This window comes from Medicago sativa, chromosome 5 (genome assembly GCF_051527215.1).
Source record: "Medicago sativa cultivar Bolivia chromosome 5, Bolivia_mono, whole genome shotgun sequence".
Lineage (NCBI taxonomy): Eukaryota > Viridiplantae > Streptophyta > Magnoliopsida > Fabales > Fabaceae > Medicago > Medicago sativa.
The window spans coordinates 55083025-55101035 of record NC_140753.1 but is presented as its reverse complement, the minus strand read 5'-3'; the positions used below and the strand labels follow the sequence as shown (position 1 = coordinate 55101035).

Below are 18011 nucleotides of genomic sequence, written 5' to 3'. Positions count from 1 at the left end.
TAATAAAAATTTAATATTTTCTTTTTAAATATACTTTCACGTTTATATAATTAAATTTGTAAGTTAATAAAAATTTAATATTTTCTTTTTAAATAAGTAAAGAAATGTATTTTATATTACATATAATTGTTGTTTTTTTATTTTTTTACTTGTCAAAAAAAAAAAAAAATCTGGACAATTTTTTTAAAACGAAGTCATTATTTATTCCCCTTGATTATTCATCTCTTGAAACAATATTTTGAGGTTTTATAAGGTTTTAGCAATTTATATCAGCGAAGAACGATGAAAATGGCGACCGATGAAATGTGCGGCGGATGCAGGTCTGCCATCGTCGCCGTTTTGAGATGGACGAAGAAGAAGTTGAAGATCGGGTCATTTGATTGGGTTTTCCGAACCGTTTTGACGGCAATAAGATTGGGCTTTTTAGTTATGGACCGGGCAAAAATGAATGGGTCACGGCCCATTTAGAAGGCTATTTTAAGGGTTGTTGTGAATCTTGGCATTGTCGACGTCTGAGAAGAAAATTCTAGGGTTTGAATTTGAAAATGTCTTCTTCTAGCAGGTAACTTCAATGTTTGAGTTGTTTTTTTTTTAATCATCTGGTTATTTATTAGATGTTGTTGAAACTGCAGCGATGTAATTGATCCGGAGTTGGACGAATTGAAACCTGTAGACGAAAATCCAAATGAAGAAGTCGATGGCCAAGTATTTGCACAATTTCAAAATTTTCAAAACGGTGATCATACTTTTTGGATGCATAGTATTAGTTCTGCTACGGCTGCTGGACGGAGAGTTCTGGTTGGTTTTTATTTTATTTTTTGTTTTTTATTTTATTTTTGCTGGAGTATTTGCACATGGGTGGTGGCTTTCTGGTTGAAAAGTAATATTATTTGTTTTTAATGTGTAGCGTATTCCTCGGAAGATTGCAATTCAAAGTATGTATGTGAATCAATTCAAAATTCGAATTGTTGATGATGAAACTGGAGAAGAATATGAATGTGAAGTTCGTGATAAAGGAAATTGGATGGAGAAATACGTTGGAAGTGGATGGTTTGAGTTTGTTAGGGCAAAAGAACTCAAAGAAGGAGATTCTTTGTTCTTCACTATTGATAATCCTCCACACAAATTATTTGTATCAGTGATTAGATAGATAAATTAGGTTTGATTGTACGAATAACTATTTTGCCAATTTGGTTTGATTGTGTATTTGTAGACCACCATTTCGCCAATTTGGTTTGATTGCTTAATGAAAACCGATAACTACATTGTACAACATTATAAAGCAACCAATTTATTGTTAACGCGAAGGACTTTATATGATTATAGAAACATCAACCAAGAATTTTACTTCTACAAACCCAGAATTTTAAAAAATACCACTTAACATTATAAGATAAAAGTTGCGACCACCGTAGTGGTCAAGTCATGGGTGGAATATAATATCCAAACCGAAATTAGTTACAACAGCAAATTAAAAACATAATTACTAAAAGCGTTAGACGATTGTATTTCCAAAAGTAAACTGAAGATTACACATAATATCCTGCTTCTTACTCCTTCCTCATGCTCCTACTGGTGACGAATATGTCGAACATACATTTTGTTAGGCGGTTCCTCCAAATCAAATATCAATTTGTCATTGACCTTTAAACCACGGTCAGCGACAAAATCATGCCATCCACCAACTAAAGACTTCTCAGAGTTTCCTCTTCCGGCTGTCCTAACCCAACAATCGTAGGTCTTGTGTGTTTCCACATCCTCCATCATCATTCTAATATATTTTCTTTTCAACACCTTTCTAGATACTGAATTTGGAAAATGCTACATGTAAGAATTAAAGAAAAAATTAAGTTAGGTTGATTTCAATCTTGAAACGACTTACAACGTATGTATCTTTGAAAAACGCAAATAAATCAAGTAGTCCAAAATAAATAGACAAGTTTGTAGAATAAGACACCGATGGTAGACAACAGCAAAACAAGATGCCTAAAGTTCAAGTGTAGTAAGTTTTCACATCATGGCTCTATATATCTAAAGGTACTTGGTATTCGTAATGAGTAATCCATGTCAACAAACCTATGATTGGTAACAAATGAAGATAGTGAAATAACATGTAATTGGAAAATATTATGAAGTTCACATACCAAAACTTGAGGCTTTGTAACGGAAGCCAATGCTTCCGTGACTTTCTTCTCAAAGTGATAGAAATGCACGTTTTCAGGTTCTTCTTCCTCATCTTCTTCCTCTTCCTCTTCCTCTTCATCTTCATCTTCCTCTTCCTCTTCCTCTTCCTCCATTTCATTGTCAGAGCCAATCTCAATAGGCTCCTCTTTAACACGTGCCGGGAATACATTTGGAACTTGGATATTTCCTAGTCGTGTCAACCTAAACAAATTCTTTGCACCGTCGTAGTCTAGCCTGACCTTGGTTGGAACTTCGAATCCAAATTCCTTAGCAACCCTAACTCCCGGAGTCATATACACACCTATGTCATCTTTTCCAAAATGTGTTGTGATGTTTATCTCTTCACCATTTTTTAACGTTCCAGGAGCTTTTAGATTGAATTTATTCCGATTGTCCTCGAAGTATTGTTTTGGAATACGTATCCTCCCCTATATTTAAATAAAACAAATATTGTTAAGTGTAAATTGTATAATATGCAATGATGTAAGCTGGTGCCTCATAGAGGTTTTTGTTTACCTGTTGAGGCCAGATGATTGTCTCCAGAATTTCACCTCTTAAAGCTTCCTTGGAAAACCATCTACAATACAACATATAATTATTTGTAGATGAATATAATTTCTAATTGTCACAAAAAAAAATTCGTAACCCTAGAGTTGAAATACAAATACACTAACAAAAGAGAGTCATTTGCCTAAAAAAAAATCTAACTAATTTCCAAACTAAACAAAAAAAACATAATGTCAAACCCTAGAGTTCTAATTGGGAGTTAGGGTGAAACAATTAAAGGTAAACAATAATAGAACAAGCACAAATCTAGAACAAAAACGTTCACCCCTTTCCCTTTCCACCCCATCCCTTCTTTTGTTTGTTCCATAAATTGGTTTTGACATTAAACAATTGCGGCGGTATCTCATGGAAATAAACTGTAATGCGACAAAAGCGTGATAGTTGTGGTATGGTTTACCTTGATGACTCGCCTTCCATGATGATGACGATGATGATGATGATGAAGTGGTCCCGAAATCTTTGTCTGCGGCTGAGAAAGGGATTTGCTGGGTGAGTACCGTGAAATGTATGAGAGTAATGGTGAAAGTGATTGTTTGTTTAACTTGTAGTGGAAAGAGGATAAATGCTGATTCCATAACTGCCACATAAAATGCTTTTCATTTTCCTTTTAATTTTCATCCAATTACTGTTATAACTCTCAATCTCGTCCTCTTATTATTTCGATAAAAAAAAAAAATTGAATAATTGAACTTCCAAACAAGAGAATATTAAAATGATGAAGTTTACAAGAGATTGATTACATTACAAACCAAAATTACAAACCCAAATCATAACAATTACAAAGCAAATTACAAACCAAATCACAACAATTACAAACCAAAGTGCAAACTAAATTACAATCCTTAAAGTTGAAATTACAATAATATTACAAAAATTACTCAACTAAGTGAATGAATGGTTTCAAACATTGCAAAGCTGTCCATGCATCAGCCGTTTCTTCTCTCTTTTTACGGATAACATCATACCTATCTGATGCTTTTTCCAACTTGCGCTTAAGATCTACTATGGTAGGGTCCGTTTCGATGTCTGCTTCAGTTTGCGACATTGAGTCCTTCAAAACATAAAATTCTTCTTGACAACGATGAAGTTGGCCCAGTGCTTCATCAACCAATGAAGTATTGTTATTGTAGAGCATCATAAAAAAGTGTAGAGCAAGATAGTATCCTAATTGAGAACGGTTAAAATAGGGTTGCATAAGACCAACTTCAATGATCAATTGGTTTAAACGGTCGATGAGGGAACTATCTGACGTTATGTAATCAAAGTTCATGGACAATAACTTTCTTATTTTGTGAAATAGTTCCACAATTTTAATCATATTGGAGTCATTATTGATAGAATTGACAGAATTTGTGGAGATGTTGAAATGATCCGCTTGGTTTACTTCACCGCTCATGTTTATGGTTGTTATTGAAAATGAGAGAATTGAAGGGATATGTTGAAACTATGTTACTATTTATAGGTGTTAGGTGTTGCATCCAACGGACATGTTGTTTCAAAATTTGATTAAAACACCTTTTCATAATTTGATTACCAATGAAAATGAAGGGACATGTTGATTCAAAATTTGAAATTTTTAAACACCTTTTCATAAAATGATACCACCATCAGTCATTAAGTTTTGAAATATCTTATTTTGAAAACCTTTTCATAAAACATTTAAAAAAATTTACGAAATTTAATTTAATTTTTTTTAACTGTCAAAAATAGTTATTCTCAAAAATAGTTATTCTCAAAAAGTACTGTTTGTATTCCACATTTGCCAAATGTGGACAAAATTAGATGGTTTTATAATTTGCCAAATATGGAATTTACCTATGTGGGACAAAAAGCAAAAAGCATATTATTAGTTTTGTCCAAATAAGGCAAAATTCTGTGAAAGTACAGAAAGGGCAAAAACACCAACAGGGTAAAGACAAACACGTGGGAAGCAAGGCAAAACATGCATGGGAGTGAAGAATTAGATTAAAACACCATGCAACATAACAGAACACAGTTCCATCACCATTGTTCAATACATAGTTGTACATAACATAACAAAATATTAAAACTTCAAAGTTTCAAAGTTCAATCACCATCAAAACTACATCACAGCAGATAACCGAAATACTTCCCAAAAAGAGGTAGGCAAGCAAACCTTCAAACTCCCCCAGGCTTGTGACGGAGCACCATTACAATTACATGGTCCACCGGGTTCTCAACACCTAGGGCAATCCGGTCGAGTTTACTCAGATTCTTTGATCTGACAAACTGATACCAACCCATGGTGAGGTACTTCTCAACATAGCCTGATCTTCTGGTTAAAGTCTTTAGGGTGCACTTGGTTGTCTCGCCGGTTTCAGCATCCAAGACATCAACCTCAGTAATCTCATCATTAGAATGCCATCCAAATTTCTCTACAACATAAGCAGGAAAATGCTGTGTAAAACACATAACAAAAAGAAGTTAGAGTGTTAGAGACCTGGTAAATTGAATACAAGTTAAATCAAATAAACTGCAGACATTCATTTAAACTTACCATAACACTTTTTCCCTCAGCAACAGTTTTAGTAACCTTAATGGTCCATATGTACTCTTCAGGTTTTCCATCACCAGCAGTAACATGTATTGGTTCATCACCAATTTCAAAAAACCCACCAATAGCCTCTTGTTGAGCCTGCCTGATACGATCCTTAAACAACTCATAAGGAAGTGCCATAGTAGTCTCCTCCTCATTTTGTCCAGGTTCCACAAGTGATTTAAATCCTATGGGGACAACAAAACTTGGATCAGCAAGTTTCATTGCATGATAGTTTTCTGGGTGATGGGCTCCAAACCAAGGAATGTCTTCACCTTGATCATCAACTATCCGCATATAGAATAGATTGTCCACAACCTTGTAGCATAGGCTGACTTTTTGAGGAGCATCGAATCCACAATGCAAAGCTATGGCTTTCCCTCCTAGTATCACGTTTTCAGTGATAATCCGGGTTGTATCTACCCTTAGATAAGTACCGGCAGGGTCTTTGAACCAACCATGTTTCTGAGCATCCAGAACTAAGTTCCAGGTTTCAACAAACTGTGGTGGAATTTCAATGTTGTCCTGACCAATCATATAAACGAGTGAGTGCAGCTTAAAATTTTTTCCATAAGTTAATAGTAATAATTTCCAGACATAAAAGTGTAATTTTAACTGAGTGTCTTACGTTTTCAGGAGAAATGAAGGTTTGAAAAGTCATTTCACCTTCATCTCTTGTTCCAGCACCGTTGTTCCTAGCATTGTACATTTCCCACAATTAATAAATTGACAAAAAAACCGGAAACAACGACAACTTGAAGTGTAGGAAGAAACCCTAATTTTTTTAAGCTTAAAAAGAAGAATAAAACATGAATACTTATTTTCAAGTAACTAACAAGGTAAATTTTAAAGACATGCATGTATGGGTTTCGATTAAAACAATGCAAACAAAACCAAAAACTAACAAGTTCTCAAAATAATGAAAAAAATAAGCATGAGATAGCAAAGTCAGATCTAATAATCTAAAAAACAAAAAATGCACTTTCAACTTACAAGTTAGGAGCAGCCATGAGAGCAGAAGGGTTCAAGGGTGAGCAGAAGAGAGAAACAAAGCAAATGGCGTGGATAACGTCTTGGAGAAGGAGAAGAAGAGTCCGGAGGGGCCCAACCCAACATTAAGTTTTAATTTTTTTTTTAAGGAAACTTTTAATATTTTATTCACTCAAATAAAATAATTGGACCGTGAATTCCATTGATTGTACGAAATAGTGGGTCCCATTGGAAAAATTTAAAGTTATCAAACTTGAGTTGGAACATTTTGTTTGTAAAAAAATCAAACGTACATGAGATTAGCAAAATAAGCAATTTAATTGTTTTGGCAGACTTTACATGAAATTAACAAGATTATATTTAAATTTTTTTATTAACTATAAAAAATATTCATGATATCTGTAATTTTATGAACTACCTTGAAGTTTTAAACTATATTCAAAAAGTTGTTTCCCTCAAAAAAAAAAATTAAAAAGTTGATTAAGAATTCATAAAAATTGTGGTAAGCAAAGCAAAAGATTACATTTATGTAGTTAAAATACAGTTAAAGCAACATTTAAAATCACATAGTTTATTCAAGTATAAAAATAATAATTAATATTTTCGGAAAAATGCTAAAATAGAAGCACAATACTTATTTGAAAAAAATATTAATCATATAATATAGGGTTCTTAAAATATTAAGCAAATTAATCACATGGTATTAAAATAAAACAAAAAATTGGAAAAAATATTAACCATATATAATATAGGGTTGTTAAAATATTAAGCACATTAATCACATGGAATTATAATTTAATTTTTTTTTTTGAGGGATTTATAATAAAATTTAATAACCAAACTGACGTATAATATAATAAAAAGAGTAGGGTATTTGGGGGGGGGGGGGGGGGGGGGGGGGGGTGGGGGTGAATTAAAGAGTTATATTATAATGTATAACACCATATTACACACATTGAGTCATTGACGTCAGCAGTCACCAAAAGAGCAACATTACATGCAAATTTCCCTAAACAACATAAATGACAAAAACCCAACAGTTTTAACATTATCATAAAATTCTTCCTAATTTCACCAACACCTCAAGGAAGGTTGTCTCCCGGGACAACTTCAACAAACAATCTAGCAGGAGGTTCATCGAAATTAAACAGCAACTTATCACCTTTTTTAAGAGCACGATCTCTGATAAAATCAAACCATTCATCACCAAGATATTTCTCATGCTTGCATCTTTTTGCAGTGATGAGTCTGCATCTATATGCCTTGAACTCTTGGGGGTCAATGAGAGTGATTGTCGTACGGGGTTCACTCAAAAATTTCTTGGACACCCAGTAAGGGAAGTGCTAAAACACATAAAATTAAATCATATAAGTTAATGTAGGTTATGTCTTGCAATGTTAATAAAAAAATAAGTATGTATAATACAAAATTAAAATGGTAATAAAAAATACTATAGTTAATTAGTACCATCACTTGCAGTTTTTCCAAGTTACACATTGCTTCTGTAACAGTAATTTCAAAGTCATCAGGTACTTGCACTTCCTGCACTTGCTGCACTTCATTCACTTCCTGCAGTTGCTGCACTTCTTCAACTCCAACTTGTTGAACTTCTTCAACTTGCTGCACTTCTCCAACTCCAATTTGTTGCGCTTCTTCAACTTGCTGGACTTCTCCATCTCCAATTTGTTGCACTTCTTCAACTTGCAGCGCTTCATTCACTGCCTGCACTTGCTGAACTTCTTCAACTTGTTGCTGAACCTTTAGCTTATCAGATCCAACGTTACCATCACCCAGAAATGTGATCCTAAAAATATTCTCAGCTTTCCAATCAGCAAGAAGTTCAATCTTTGCTTCAGTTGGAACTTTCAAGCCAAATGCATGTGCAACCTCCCTGCCACCCAACATGTAAATCCCTTGATTATCACGTCGCAAGAGAACAACAGAGCCTCTACCATTATCATCACCAAGAAATCCAAGCCGACCAAAACCAAGCACCTTTTCATTTCTTTTGAAAAAATCAAAAGAAATGTAGATATGTTCCTACGATGTAAAGTACATACCAATTCATCACCAGGGACTCCGACAAAATTAAATATCAAAATGATAACTCAGAATTAAAGTAGGTTATACAAACCTTGTTAGGATGAACCTCAGTTTCAAAAAAATCATATGGAGGGGATGAACTTGAACCTGCTTCGTTTCTACATTGCATTCAATCACATAGTTAGATTTATAAAACTGTTTATCATATAATGTTTATGGGAAAAAATATCTACTACTGTAATCTAATTTACCTTAAAAAAAATTAATGAAAATTAGAAACTAGCTATTCCACATTTGACCCAGAAAATAATAAAAATTCGAGCAGTACCCCTTACATCCGAAACCCTAAATTCAGTAAACCAAGTTTTAAAAATTTGTTTTGTTAGGGAATAAAAATGTACAGAAACCCTAAATTAAAGGTACAAAATACCCATTCTAGATTTGTTCAACACAATAAAATTTTGAGAATATTTTTTTGTATCTATCAATTATCTAGAAGGTATAACGAGTTTTCATGAAAAAGTACAACGAAAATGACGGAGCACAAACTAAATTTTGAGAATATTTTTTTGTATCTATCAATTATCTAGAAGGTATAACGAGTTTTTCTGAAAAAGGACAACGAAAATGACGGAACACAAACTAAATACGCGATTTCATCGAAATTCCCATTTAAAGTGTGTTTGCATATTTTTTTAGCATGCAATTCGAATATTGTACACCAATAGTCAGAGAAAATAGAAATACCTGGTTTGTTTGGATTCCATGTTTGTGATGTGGTCCCAAATCGCAAAACGCAAGGCTTCCGAGAAAAGCTGTGTTAGCAACCTCAAAGGATGAAAGAGGAAACGTGTTGGTTGTGAGACTTCCAGATAGACATAAATAAGTGGGCTTAGGTATTGGGTCGGGCATAAAACCCAATCTATCCAAATAGATAGTTGAAAATTCCATAAAAGGTTTGAGATACTAACACAGAATTAGTTTTTTTTTTTTTTTAAGAAACACTGAAATAGTTAGTGATGATAAAATAAAAGGTTATTAATGTCGTTTAATAAATTTATATCTATTTTATTTTTAGAGATTAAATAGAAATATATATCCTTGTTGTTTTATTTTAATATTTTATTTCCTCTTAAAAAATATGTATAAAATATAAAACCCAAAAAGACAAAAATATACTTAAATTTAATGTTTTACTTAGAAAACTATTTTGTCAACCGACTTAATTAAATTTTATATGGGTTACTGTTGCAACATGGCACCCTTTGAATTCATAATTTCTTAACTTTTATTGTTGAAGGAACATAATCTATTTGTTAAATTAAACAAACACTATATTTTTTAACAATTAATTTAAAAATATTATATAAAACGTAAATGAGATTGAAAGTTCTATCTATGGTTTCATTTTTCCCTCAAGAACATTTATCATCTTAAATTAATTTCATTCAACAACTTTGGTACAAGCCAAGGCCATTGATATTAATGCTTATAGAGATAGAAAAAAACCCATGACATAAACAACACCAAACACATCCATTTAATCTTTTTCTTCGCGTCCACATACTTCAGCTTCCAATCAGCAATTTCCCTCGTCTCCAAAGCCATCATCATTTCCTCAATGTTGTTACATTTCAAGCAACCTTGGTTAGCAATTCGTTCTCCACTTGACAACATCTCGGTGACATGATTCACTTCGACCATGGGTGTGACACCAGGAATAATATCTTCATCCCAAAGCAACAAGTCACATTTATAGAGTTCCTGTAGAATAATCATCCATGTAAGATGACACAAATCCAATACAAGATATTAACATTAAACTTAATACCAGGTTGTCTCAAACTAACCTTAATGTACCAATTGCGACACTTCCAGTACCTACGTCCTTGGTTCTCGAAGGTGTTAGCAATATACATCTTCATTGGTAAATTGCATCCACACATGGGTAGCATAGAAGGTATTGACCCAAGGGCAGTTTGTACAGCTCGACCGGTATTTCTACTTGACCCATGTCTTGAGATTGAATATGAATGCGAACCTCTGCTACCACTCCCCCTGCTGCTTGACATCTATGAAAAATGGAAGCTTAGGAAGTAGGTATAAAAATAGTTGAGATTGGTTCATTTTATATAAAATTTAAAGGGGGAAAATGAAATCCTACAAATTCAAAATTCAAAATTCGTAATTCCCCCCTTTTTAGAAAGACAATTGTGAGGAAATTATATTTAATTATGTATGAGTGGGTCCAAATGGTACAACCCTTGTCTTGTCAAATTTTGTGGGTAAATTTAGTTAATAATATTTATATTAGTTTTTTTTTGAAGAATTAATAATATTTATATTAGTTAAAAAATTTGTCATAAACATGGAACATGGTAGTTAATAATATTATTTATATTAGTTATATTAGTTAATAAAATTTATATTATTAATATTATATTTAATTAAATTTATATTAGTTAAGTAATATAATATTTATATTAGTTAAAAAATTTGTCATAAACATGGAACATGGTAGTTAATAATATTATTTATATTAGTTATATTAGTTAATAAAATTTATATTAGTTAAGTAATATAATATTTATATTAGTTAAAAAATTTGTCATAAACATGGTAGTTAATATTATTATTTATATTAGTTATATTAGTTAATAAAATTTATATTATTAATATTATAGTTAAAGAAGTCACATGGTAAAACAATAACCGATATTAGAAAAGTTAATTAACATAGTAGCACCATTGTTTTCGAATTTTTACCCAAACATAGACATGGTACACATGACATATACATATACAATACCAAAACAAAGACATAATACGAACCCTAAACACATAATAACTAGCACCACTGCACCAACAAACACCATCACGGACCGAAATTTGTCACTTTGACCAAATTGTTCTCATAAAAGTTGGGCAATGTGAATTTAAGTCTATCTCCACCTTTAATGTCACAAATTATGGCAAACTCCCTCCATCCATCTGTGATTTGCACGTCTTCATAGCCATAGTTCACACCACATACTTGTCTTTCACCTCTAGGACCCTCCATTCTCACTTGAGTAACATGTGTCCTCCTAAGAAAGTTACCCATCTCCTCAGGTAATGTCTACAAGATATTTTAGATAAGACAAAAAAATTAAAATCAAAATTTAAAACAATACAAAAATTATTTATAGAAAAATTAAAAATTATAAAGGAAAACATTTTTACAATTTCTTGTAGGGAAGGTGGTTCAGTTGGAACAGTGTAAGGAAAAGTGACAGAACGCCTCAGATCAATGCTCATGCTGTGCCATCTAGGAAAAAGTGGAAGGTATGTTCTTTGTGACATAACTTGGATGCGAAAATGACTTCCCCCATGGTACCTAAAAATGACATTGTGGTGGCCCTCCATGCGAAAACGTGTTCTCATCCACGTCCAACCTTCAGTTATCATAGGATCTTCTACATTTTGATTATAGGAAAGATAAAAGTATCGAGTGCCAGATATTACAGTCCAGATTGCACCAAGTTGTCCTGCAAACTCTTGGGCAAAGCTGGGTTCCACTTCGCCAAAAAGCTTTGATATATTAAGATATAAAGGAAACAAAACAAAAATTATTTAGTGTACGACGAACAAAACACAATCATATTATAAATGAACATATAGATTAATTAGGTCAAATAAATAAAGAAATTACCTGTCCTTGAACATGCACGGTCATGAAACCACCAATTTCCGGTTGGGACATGAAGTTCCTCATTAGCTGATGAACGTTTGCCATTTTCTTTTGAATATAGCAAGGGAAAATAAAGTTGTTCACATTGATATATAGCATGTGAAAATGGTACGTAATAAACTGATGACTTGGCACTAGGGTGAGAATGAATTAATTGGTCGCCCTTGTTGAAAATGTGGTCCCACATGTTCTCCAATCCAACCCACATGTGGCTACATCTTAATAAGATAATGTGATGTGTGTTGGTTTCACCTGCTCGACCACGTGGCAACACCCACACCATACAAGTCCATAACGCTGTGAAAGGAAGACAAAAGTGAGGTGGGTTTCACATGGGTCAGTCAGTTTGAAAGCAAATCCTACTGCCAGTTCCTTACATTGCCTTGTCTAATCAACAATTGAAGCTGTTTGGTGGACAAAATTGGAAAATACTTGGGTGACATGATGTCACCGTGACATTAAATCTGGGCCACACAAAGGTATTATGTTGTGTGGCCCAGATGTTGTGTGGCAATGTGTGTTGTGTGGCTCAGGTTTAATGTCACGGTGACATTTTGTCACCCAAGTGCTTCCCGACAAAATTGGTTCGTTTCTTAGGATAGTTAGTAAATCAGTTGTTAACAATCTGTTTGGTGCAACTTTGAATATAATTAAATGTGAGTTATATGGATACAGACACCGGACACAACATGGACATTGACACGCCAATACAATTTAATAATTTGTAAAATTACATAATTCGGTGTAATTACAAGCATCCATCTTCGACACGACAATTGCCCAACATCTGGATACACCTAACCCGAAGAATGCTGCATGGATAGTTTTGATAAAAAATTATTTTTAATGTATAATTAATAATATAAATGTAGACATATTATTAATTGATTTAAATAAATATTTTTTCCCCAAATACTAACCTAAAAAATAAAATAAAACGGTTGTTAAACCAACTTTTTTGGCCAACAAATTTGCTCAATGTTTTTTTTTTGATAAAAATAAATTTTTTTATCTTGTGACGTGTTTATTTTTTTATAATGAAATACATTTTTTTATGATATTAATTAATCTATACTATGTCTTCGCAGGGAAATACTTGGGTGACATAATGTCACCGTGACAGTAAATCTGAACCACACAAATGGTTGTGTTGTGTGGCCCAGATGTGTTGTATGGATGACATTAAATCTGAGTCACACAAAGGTGTGTGTTGTGTGACTCAGATTTAATGTCACGGTGACATTATGTCACCAAAGTGCTACTCGTCTTGGCAAAGTGTATAGTTTTCCTTAAACAAGTATGTATTATTTAACAATTTATAGTGTAAGACAAATAATTAGACAGTGTTGTATGAAAAAATAGTTGAAAAGGGAAAACCGTAGGGAATGAAAGGTCATAAATTTAAACAGGGTAGGTACAGACCACGTACAAACCGAAATAGAAACAAACATTCAAGGGAAATACACACATTGTCAAACATTACCACAAAACACAAGTCTCCAAAATAGGTGATCCAAAACATGAGTCATAGAAAGTTACAAATTCTTTGAAATACACACATTGTCACATAAACATTCATATCCGCCTAATTGTAGTATCATGGGCGAATAACTTGAACAAAGAGACTGGTCACAGGATTGCCAACACCAAACACAATTCGATCACCAACAGCCAAATTCTTTGATCGAATGAACTGGTACCAACCCACAGTGAGATACTTTTCAACACGTCCTCCACGTCTAGTACGAGTCCTAAGCCTGCACACAGCTGTTTCATCCGTCTCATGGTCGTAAACTTGAATTTCAGTTGGAGTTGCGGTCGCAAATTCAAAGTTCTCAACAACAAACCTAGGAAAATGCTAAGTATAAAAATAAAATTTAATTAACTAACTACACAAATTAAAAAAAGTAAATCAAACAACTTTGTAAGTCACTATCTAAATTAAACTAAGTCAATTAAAGTACTATATTGATTATAAGAAATCTTACCATCACACTTATACCATTAACAATATTCTGGGTAGCCTTCATAGTCCAGAGATATTCTTCTGGCTGCCCATCTTCTCCATCAACATACACTGGCTCATCCCCAATTTCCAAAATTTCAACCTCTTCAACTCCATGGAGATTATCTTTAAACAACTCGTATGGCATGGCCGTACTAACCTGACCAACATTACTGCTTGGAGGTTCCAAAACAGATATGAATTCAATCGGAGGTACATAGTTTGGATCAGCAACCTTCATTGAGTGATGATTGGTTGGGTAATGGGTTCCATAATAAGGAATATCTTCGCCATGTTCATCAACAATTCGCATGTTGAATTGATTATCCTCAACTTGATAACAAAGGATAACTCTTTGGGGGGCAATGAATCCACAACGTCTAGATATCGTTTTCCCTCCGGATATGACATTGTTTGACAAAATCATGTTAGTATCAATCCTTACATAACTTCCAGCCGGATCTTTTATCCATCCATAATTCTGTGCCTCCAACTCACTCGTCCACCTTGAAACAAACTGAATAGGGATTTCAATCTCATCCTGTTTACAAATAAGGAAAAATAAGAAATCCAATTTTAAAAATCATGGTTCATATAGATTCACCAATAAAATATGAATAACTAGGGCATTACATTTTCCGGATCAATTATGGTCTGAAACGTTCTTTCCCCTTCGTTGTTCATTCCACCACCGTTGTTCCTAACAAAAAAAAAAATAATATGGTTTATGATATTGACGTAGTTGCATGATAAAGTAACAAGTCTATATAATTTTAAGGCTTTAGGAAAAATTGATTAAAAAGTAAAAATAGTTATGGATTAATCTATGAAACATTAAACAACCAAGGGATTTGGCATGAAACATCAAACAACAAACAAACAAGTATGTATTTTCTCCTGATGAACAAACAATATAGATCAAAATAGATATGAAGTACGAATATTCCAATAAACGGTAAAGAACTATAGATCAAAATAGATATGTCAACCGTACACATGACATGCATCAAGAATATACAATGACCAGATGAAGTAGCAGAGACATAAAAAAATTAAGTACGACATAAAAGGCGAGACAAACAAACAAATCGTAAAAGGACCATGTATATTTATTCAGATCTAGCAATATAAAAGTGCAAGAAAACAAAATCTATGGAACTCACATGTTGTTGTTGGGATCCATATCCAATGTTAAAGCAATGAAAAATAAAAGGGATGGAAAGAGACAGAACACCACCAACCAAAGTACACTAAACCTTAACTTTGCGTTGTCTATGTTTTGTTAAAGAAACGGATAAGGGATATAGAGGGACTTGTTGTAAAAGTCTCTTAAAATAAACAATTAATATTAATAATTTATTTATTGCTAATTGTAAACCGATATTGAACATAATAAATTAAAAGAAGAAGAAAAACATTGTGCTTACAATGTGGTTTTACGTGAAAATGACGGCAATTATTTGTAACATCAGTGAATATCATTTCGAGTTAACTATAAACTCTAATTTAAAAAAATTATCTAATTTAAAAAAGATAGAATATAGAATAATACATGATATTATGTTATAAACATAACTGAATTACATAAATTGAATGTTATAAATTTAAACCATACTAAATGATCATAATGTTATATTATACATTGAACGATTTAAAAATTAAGGAAACACAATCATATATGAATAAAGGTTTGCAAGTCTGTCCATGCTTCAATCAAATTAGTCCTGATGTTCATAGATTCTTCATATTTAAGTTCGGCTTGACGATATTTAGATTGAATTATTGATCTTTCACTGTGACCCTCGATAATATTTTTCATGATGCCATTATAACATAGAGTTAATTCTTCAATCTTCCTTACAAAAGCCTCTTTTTTCTTGTAAGCTACATCAAGGTTATGCTGTAAAACATAAATACTGAAATCATCAAATGTTGATTGAGAGCCGGGTTGTGTGCATGAATTTAATCTGTTGAATCCAATTTTGATCTTATGTTGTAGATTGTTGATTAGAGCATGTTGGGCATTTTCATCAATTTTCAAGTTACAAATTGAATCACTGATTTCTCTACGCTCATCGTCAAGAGCATTGAATTCATTTTCTGATAACTGAAACTGATGTTGAGTGGTTTGAAAGGCATGAATATCCCTATTCATGATGCGCACGTTATATGGAAAAGACATAACAAAAAATTGCATGGCTAGATAGAAACCAAGTTCCACATGATTGAGGGAATTTTTAAAGATACGAACTTCGTTTAGAACTTCACTCAAGTTGATGATAATTGATCTATTTGTAGAAATAGCCTCAAAATCATGATTAAGTAAAACCCTAATACGGTTGAACAGATTTGTTAGAGTAATCCTATTCTCGTCATGGAAGTTAGATATAGCAGAATTTTGGGAGGATATCTCATGAGGATTTTGGTGATGATTCATTTCGTATTGAAGAAGAAAGAATCAATTTTGTGATAGGAAGAAATCCAATCATTGTTATATATATACATATACACGTATGATGGAAGTTGTATCCAAAAGGTGCATATAAATATATATATATATATATATATATATATATCAAAAGTCGCAAAGGTTTAAAATAAATGGAAGAGATGCAAACGTTTGAAGAGATGCGATGCATCATGGATCCAAAAGGTGCACATATATATCAAAAGTCACAAAGGTTTAAAATAATATGGAAGAGATGCAAACCTTCGAAGAGATGCAATGCATCATGGTGCAATTAATAATCATTCAAGTTACAATAGTAAAAAAATTTAGTACAAATAATTTTAAAATCATTTTCGCAGTTAGATAAAAAAATAATTTATAACGTTGTATGCCATCCTTCAATATTTATTGAAGGAAAAAAAAGTTACGTTTAATAAAAAAAAATTAGTAAAGTTACGTTTAATAATTTAATTGTGTTAAAATAATTAATTTGAGGACCTTCCTAATAATTTAAGGGACAACAAGGCATGAACCATGAAGGTTCGGTTATTAAAATATTCTAAACAAGATTAATTAATAAATAAAATAGGTTGTTTAAAAAGCACAACGTAATTAAACAAACATTCAACTGAAATAAAAATATTGACAAATATTACAAACAACAAGTCTCCAAAATGGGATAACCAAAACAGTAGTCAAACAGTGCCGATTGTTAAACCAACATCAACAAAACAAGATTCAATTCACATGGAGTTGTAGCATCATGGGCGGATCACATGAACAAGGAGACCGAGCACAGGGTTGCCAACACCAAACACAAGTCGATCGCCAACAGCCAAATTCCTAGATCGAATGAACTGGTACCAACCCGTACTGAGATACTTATGAACATCTCCCGAGGGGCTGGCAACAGTCTCAAGCATGCAAATAGCTGTTTCCTCAGTCTCATGGTCGTAAACTTGAATTTGAGTTGGAGTAGCGAATTCAAAATTCTCAACAACATACCTAGGCAAATGCTAAGTATAAAAAAAAAAAAAATTGAGTCACTATACGATTCAGAATGGGTAAATTAAACAATTAATCTAGGTCACCACCATATAAATTAAAATAAGTAAGTAACCATATGATAAGTAATAAAATTAAATTATTATCTTGATGAGCAGAAAAATTACCATCTCACTTCCGCCATCAACAATATCTTGGGTAACAATCAAGGACCATATATATTCTTCAGGCTCCACAAGAGTTAAGAATTCAATCGGAGGGACATAGTTTGGATCAGCAACCTTCATTGCGTGGTGGTTGGTTGGGTAATGGGTTCCATAATATGGAATATCTTCTCCATGTTCATCAACAATCCTCATGTTGAATTGATTTTCCTCAACTTGATAACTAAGGATAACTCTTTGGGGAGCATTGAATCCGCAACGTAAGGATATCATTTTCCCTCCGGATATAATATTGTTGGACAAGATAATTTTAGTAT

At 32.8% G+C, this 18011-nt stretch overlaps 5 protein-coding genes across 5 annotated transcripts; 1 reads left to right on the top strand and 4 right to left on the bottom strand.

Moving 5' to 3' along the window:
• Window positions 1–148: 148 nt before the first annotated feature.
• On the top strand, window positions 149–1273 carry LOC146923174 (uncharacterized). Its single transcript, XM_085710880.1, has 3 exons — window positions 149–562; window positions 633–798; window positions 908–1273. The coding sequence occupies exons 1-3, from the start codon at window positions 546–548 to the stop codon at window positions 1148–1150; spliced, it is 426 nt and encodes a 141-aa protein (XP_085567006.1). The 5' UTR covers window positions 149–545; the 3' UTR covers window positions 1151–1273.
• A 127-nt stretch (window positions 1274–1400) lies between these two features.
• On the bottom strand, window positions 1401–3002 carry LOC146923173 (uncharacterized). Its single transcript, XM_085715885.1, has 3 exons — window positions 2701–3002; window positions 2145–2612; window positions 1401–1821 (listed from the first exon to the last, which is right to left on the bottom strand). Exons 1-3 carry the CDS (start codon window positions 2773–2775, stop codon window positions 1570–1572), a joined length of 795 nt encoding a protein of 264 aa, XP_085572011.1. The 5' UTR covers window positions 2776–3002; the 3' UTR covers window positions 1401–1569.
• A 4355-nt stretch (window positions 3003–7357) lies between these two features.
• On the bottom strand, window positions 7358–10413 carry LOC146923172 (uncharacterized). Its single transcript, XM_085711665.1, has 5 exons — window positions 10192–10413; window positions 9909–10105; window positions 8433–8499; window positions 7766–8338; window positions 7358–7641 (listed from the first exon to the last, which is right to left on the bottom strand). Exons 1-5 carry the CDS (start codon window positions 10411–10413, stop codon window positions 7381–7383), a joined length of 1320 nt encoding a protein of 439 aa, XP_085567791.1. The 3' UTR covers window positions 7358–7380.
• An 803-nt stretch (window positions 10414–11216) lies between these two features.
• LOC146923171 (uncharacterized) lies at window positions 11217–12116 on the bottom strand. Its single transcript, XM_085711664.1, has 3 exons — window positions 12033–12116; window positions 11564–11911; window positions 11217–11459 (listed from the first exon to the last, which is right to left on the bottom strand). The coding sequence occupies exons 1-3, from the start codon at window positions 12114–12116 to the stop codon at window positions 11217–11219; spliced, it is 675 nt and encodes a 224-aa protein (XP_085567790.1).
• Window positions 12117–13668: 1552 nt separating this feature from the next.
• Window positions 13669–14801, bottom strand: LOC146923170 (uncharacterized). Its single transcript, XM_085711663.1, has 3 exons — window positions 14710–14801; window positions 14060–14617; window positions 13669–13929 (listed from the first exon to the last, which is right to left on the bottom strand). Exons 1-3 carry the CDS (start codon window positions 14758–14760, stop codon window positions 13669–13671), a joined length of 870 nt encoding a protein of 289 aa, XP_085567789.1. The 5' UTR covers window positions 14761–14801.
• Between the last annotated feature and the right edge of the window lie 3210 nt (window positions 14802–18011).

What these genes read in the sequence shown, in the direction of transcription:
- LOC146923174 (XM_085710880.1), top strand. An exon ending in CTGCTGGACGGAGAGTTCTG is followed by an intron (nt 799 to 907) that starts GTTGGTTTTTAT and finishes TTTAATGTGTAG; the next exon opens with CGTATTCCTCGGAAGATTGC.
- LOC146923170 (XM_085711663.1), bottom strand. Translation starts at nt 14,760, where the DNA reads ATGAACAACGAAGGGGAAAGAACGTTTCAGACCATAATTGATCCGGAA. An exon ending in CCATAATTGATCCGGAAAAT is followed by an intron (nt 14,618 to 14,709) that starts GTAATGCCCTAG and finishes ATTTGTAAACAG; the next exon opens with GATGAGATTGAAATCCCTAT. An exon ending in TTAATGGTATAAGTGTGATG is followed by an intron (nt 13,930 to 14,059) that starts GTAAGATTTCTT and finishes TTTTATACTTAG; the next exon opens with CATTTTCCTAGGTTTGTTGT.
- LOC146923172 (XM_085711665.1), bottom strand. Translation starts at nt 10,413, where the DNA reads ATGTCAAGCAGCAGGGGGAGTGGTAGCAGAGGTTCGCATTCATATTCA. An exon ending in ATTGCTGATTGGAAGCTGAA is followed by an intron (nt 8,500 to 9,908) that starts GTATGTGGACGC and finishes AATGCAATGTAG; the next exon opens with AAACGAAGCAGGTTCAAGTT. An exon ending in CTGAGGTTCATCCTAACAAG is followed by an intron (nt 8,339 to 8,432) that starts GTTTGTATAACC and finishes TTTACATCGTAG; the next exon opens with GAACATATCTACATTTCTTT.
- LOC146923171 (XM_085711664.1), bottom strand. Translation starts at nt 12,116, where the DNA reads ATGGCAAACGTTCATCAGCTAATGAGGAACTTCATGTCCCAACCGGAA. An exon ending in CCGTGCATGTTCAAGGACAG is followed by an intron (nt 11,912 to 12,032) that starts GTAATTTCTTTA and finishes AATATATCAAAG; the next exon opens with CTTTTTGGCGAAGTGGAACC. An exon ending in CACCTTCCCTACAAGAAATT is followed by an intron (nt 11,460 to 11,563) that starts GTAAAAATGTTT and finishes AATATCTTGTAG; the next exon opens with ACATTACCTGAGGAGATGGG.
- LOC146923173 (XM_085715885.1), bottom strand. Translation starts at nt 2,775, where the DNA reads ATGTTGTATTGTAGATGGTTTTCCAAGGAAGCTTTAAGAGGTGAAATT. An exon ending in CAATCATCTGGCCTCAACAG is followed by an intron (nt 2,613 to 2,700) that starts GTAAACAAAAAC and finishes ATTTAAATATAG; the next exon opens with GGGAGGATACGTATTCCAAA. An exon ending in TTACAAAGCCTCAAGTTTTG is followed by an intron (nt 1,822 to 2,144) that starts GTATGTGAACTT and finishes TCTTACATGTAG; the next exon opens with CATTTTCCAAATTCAGTATC.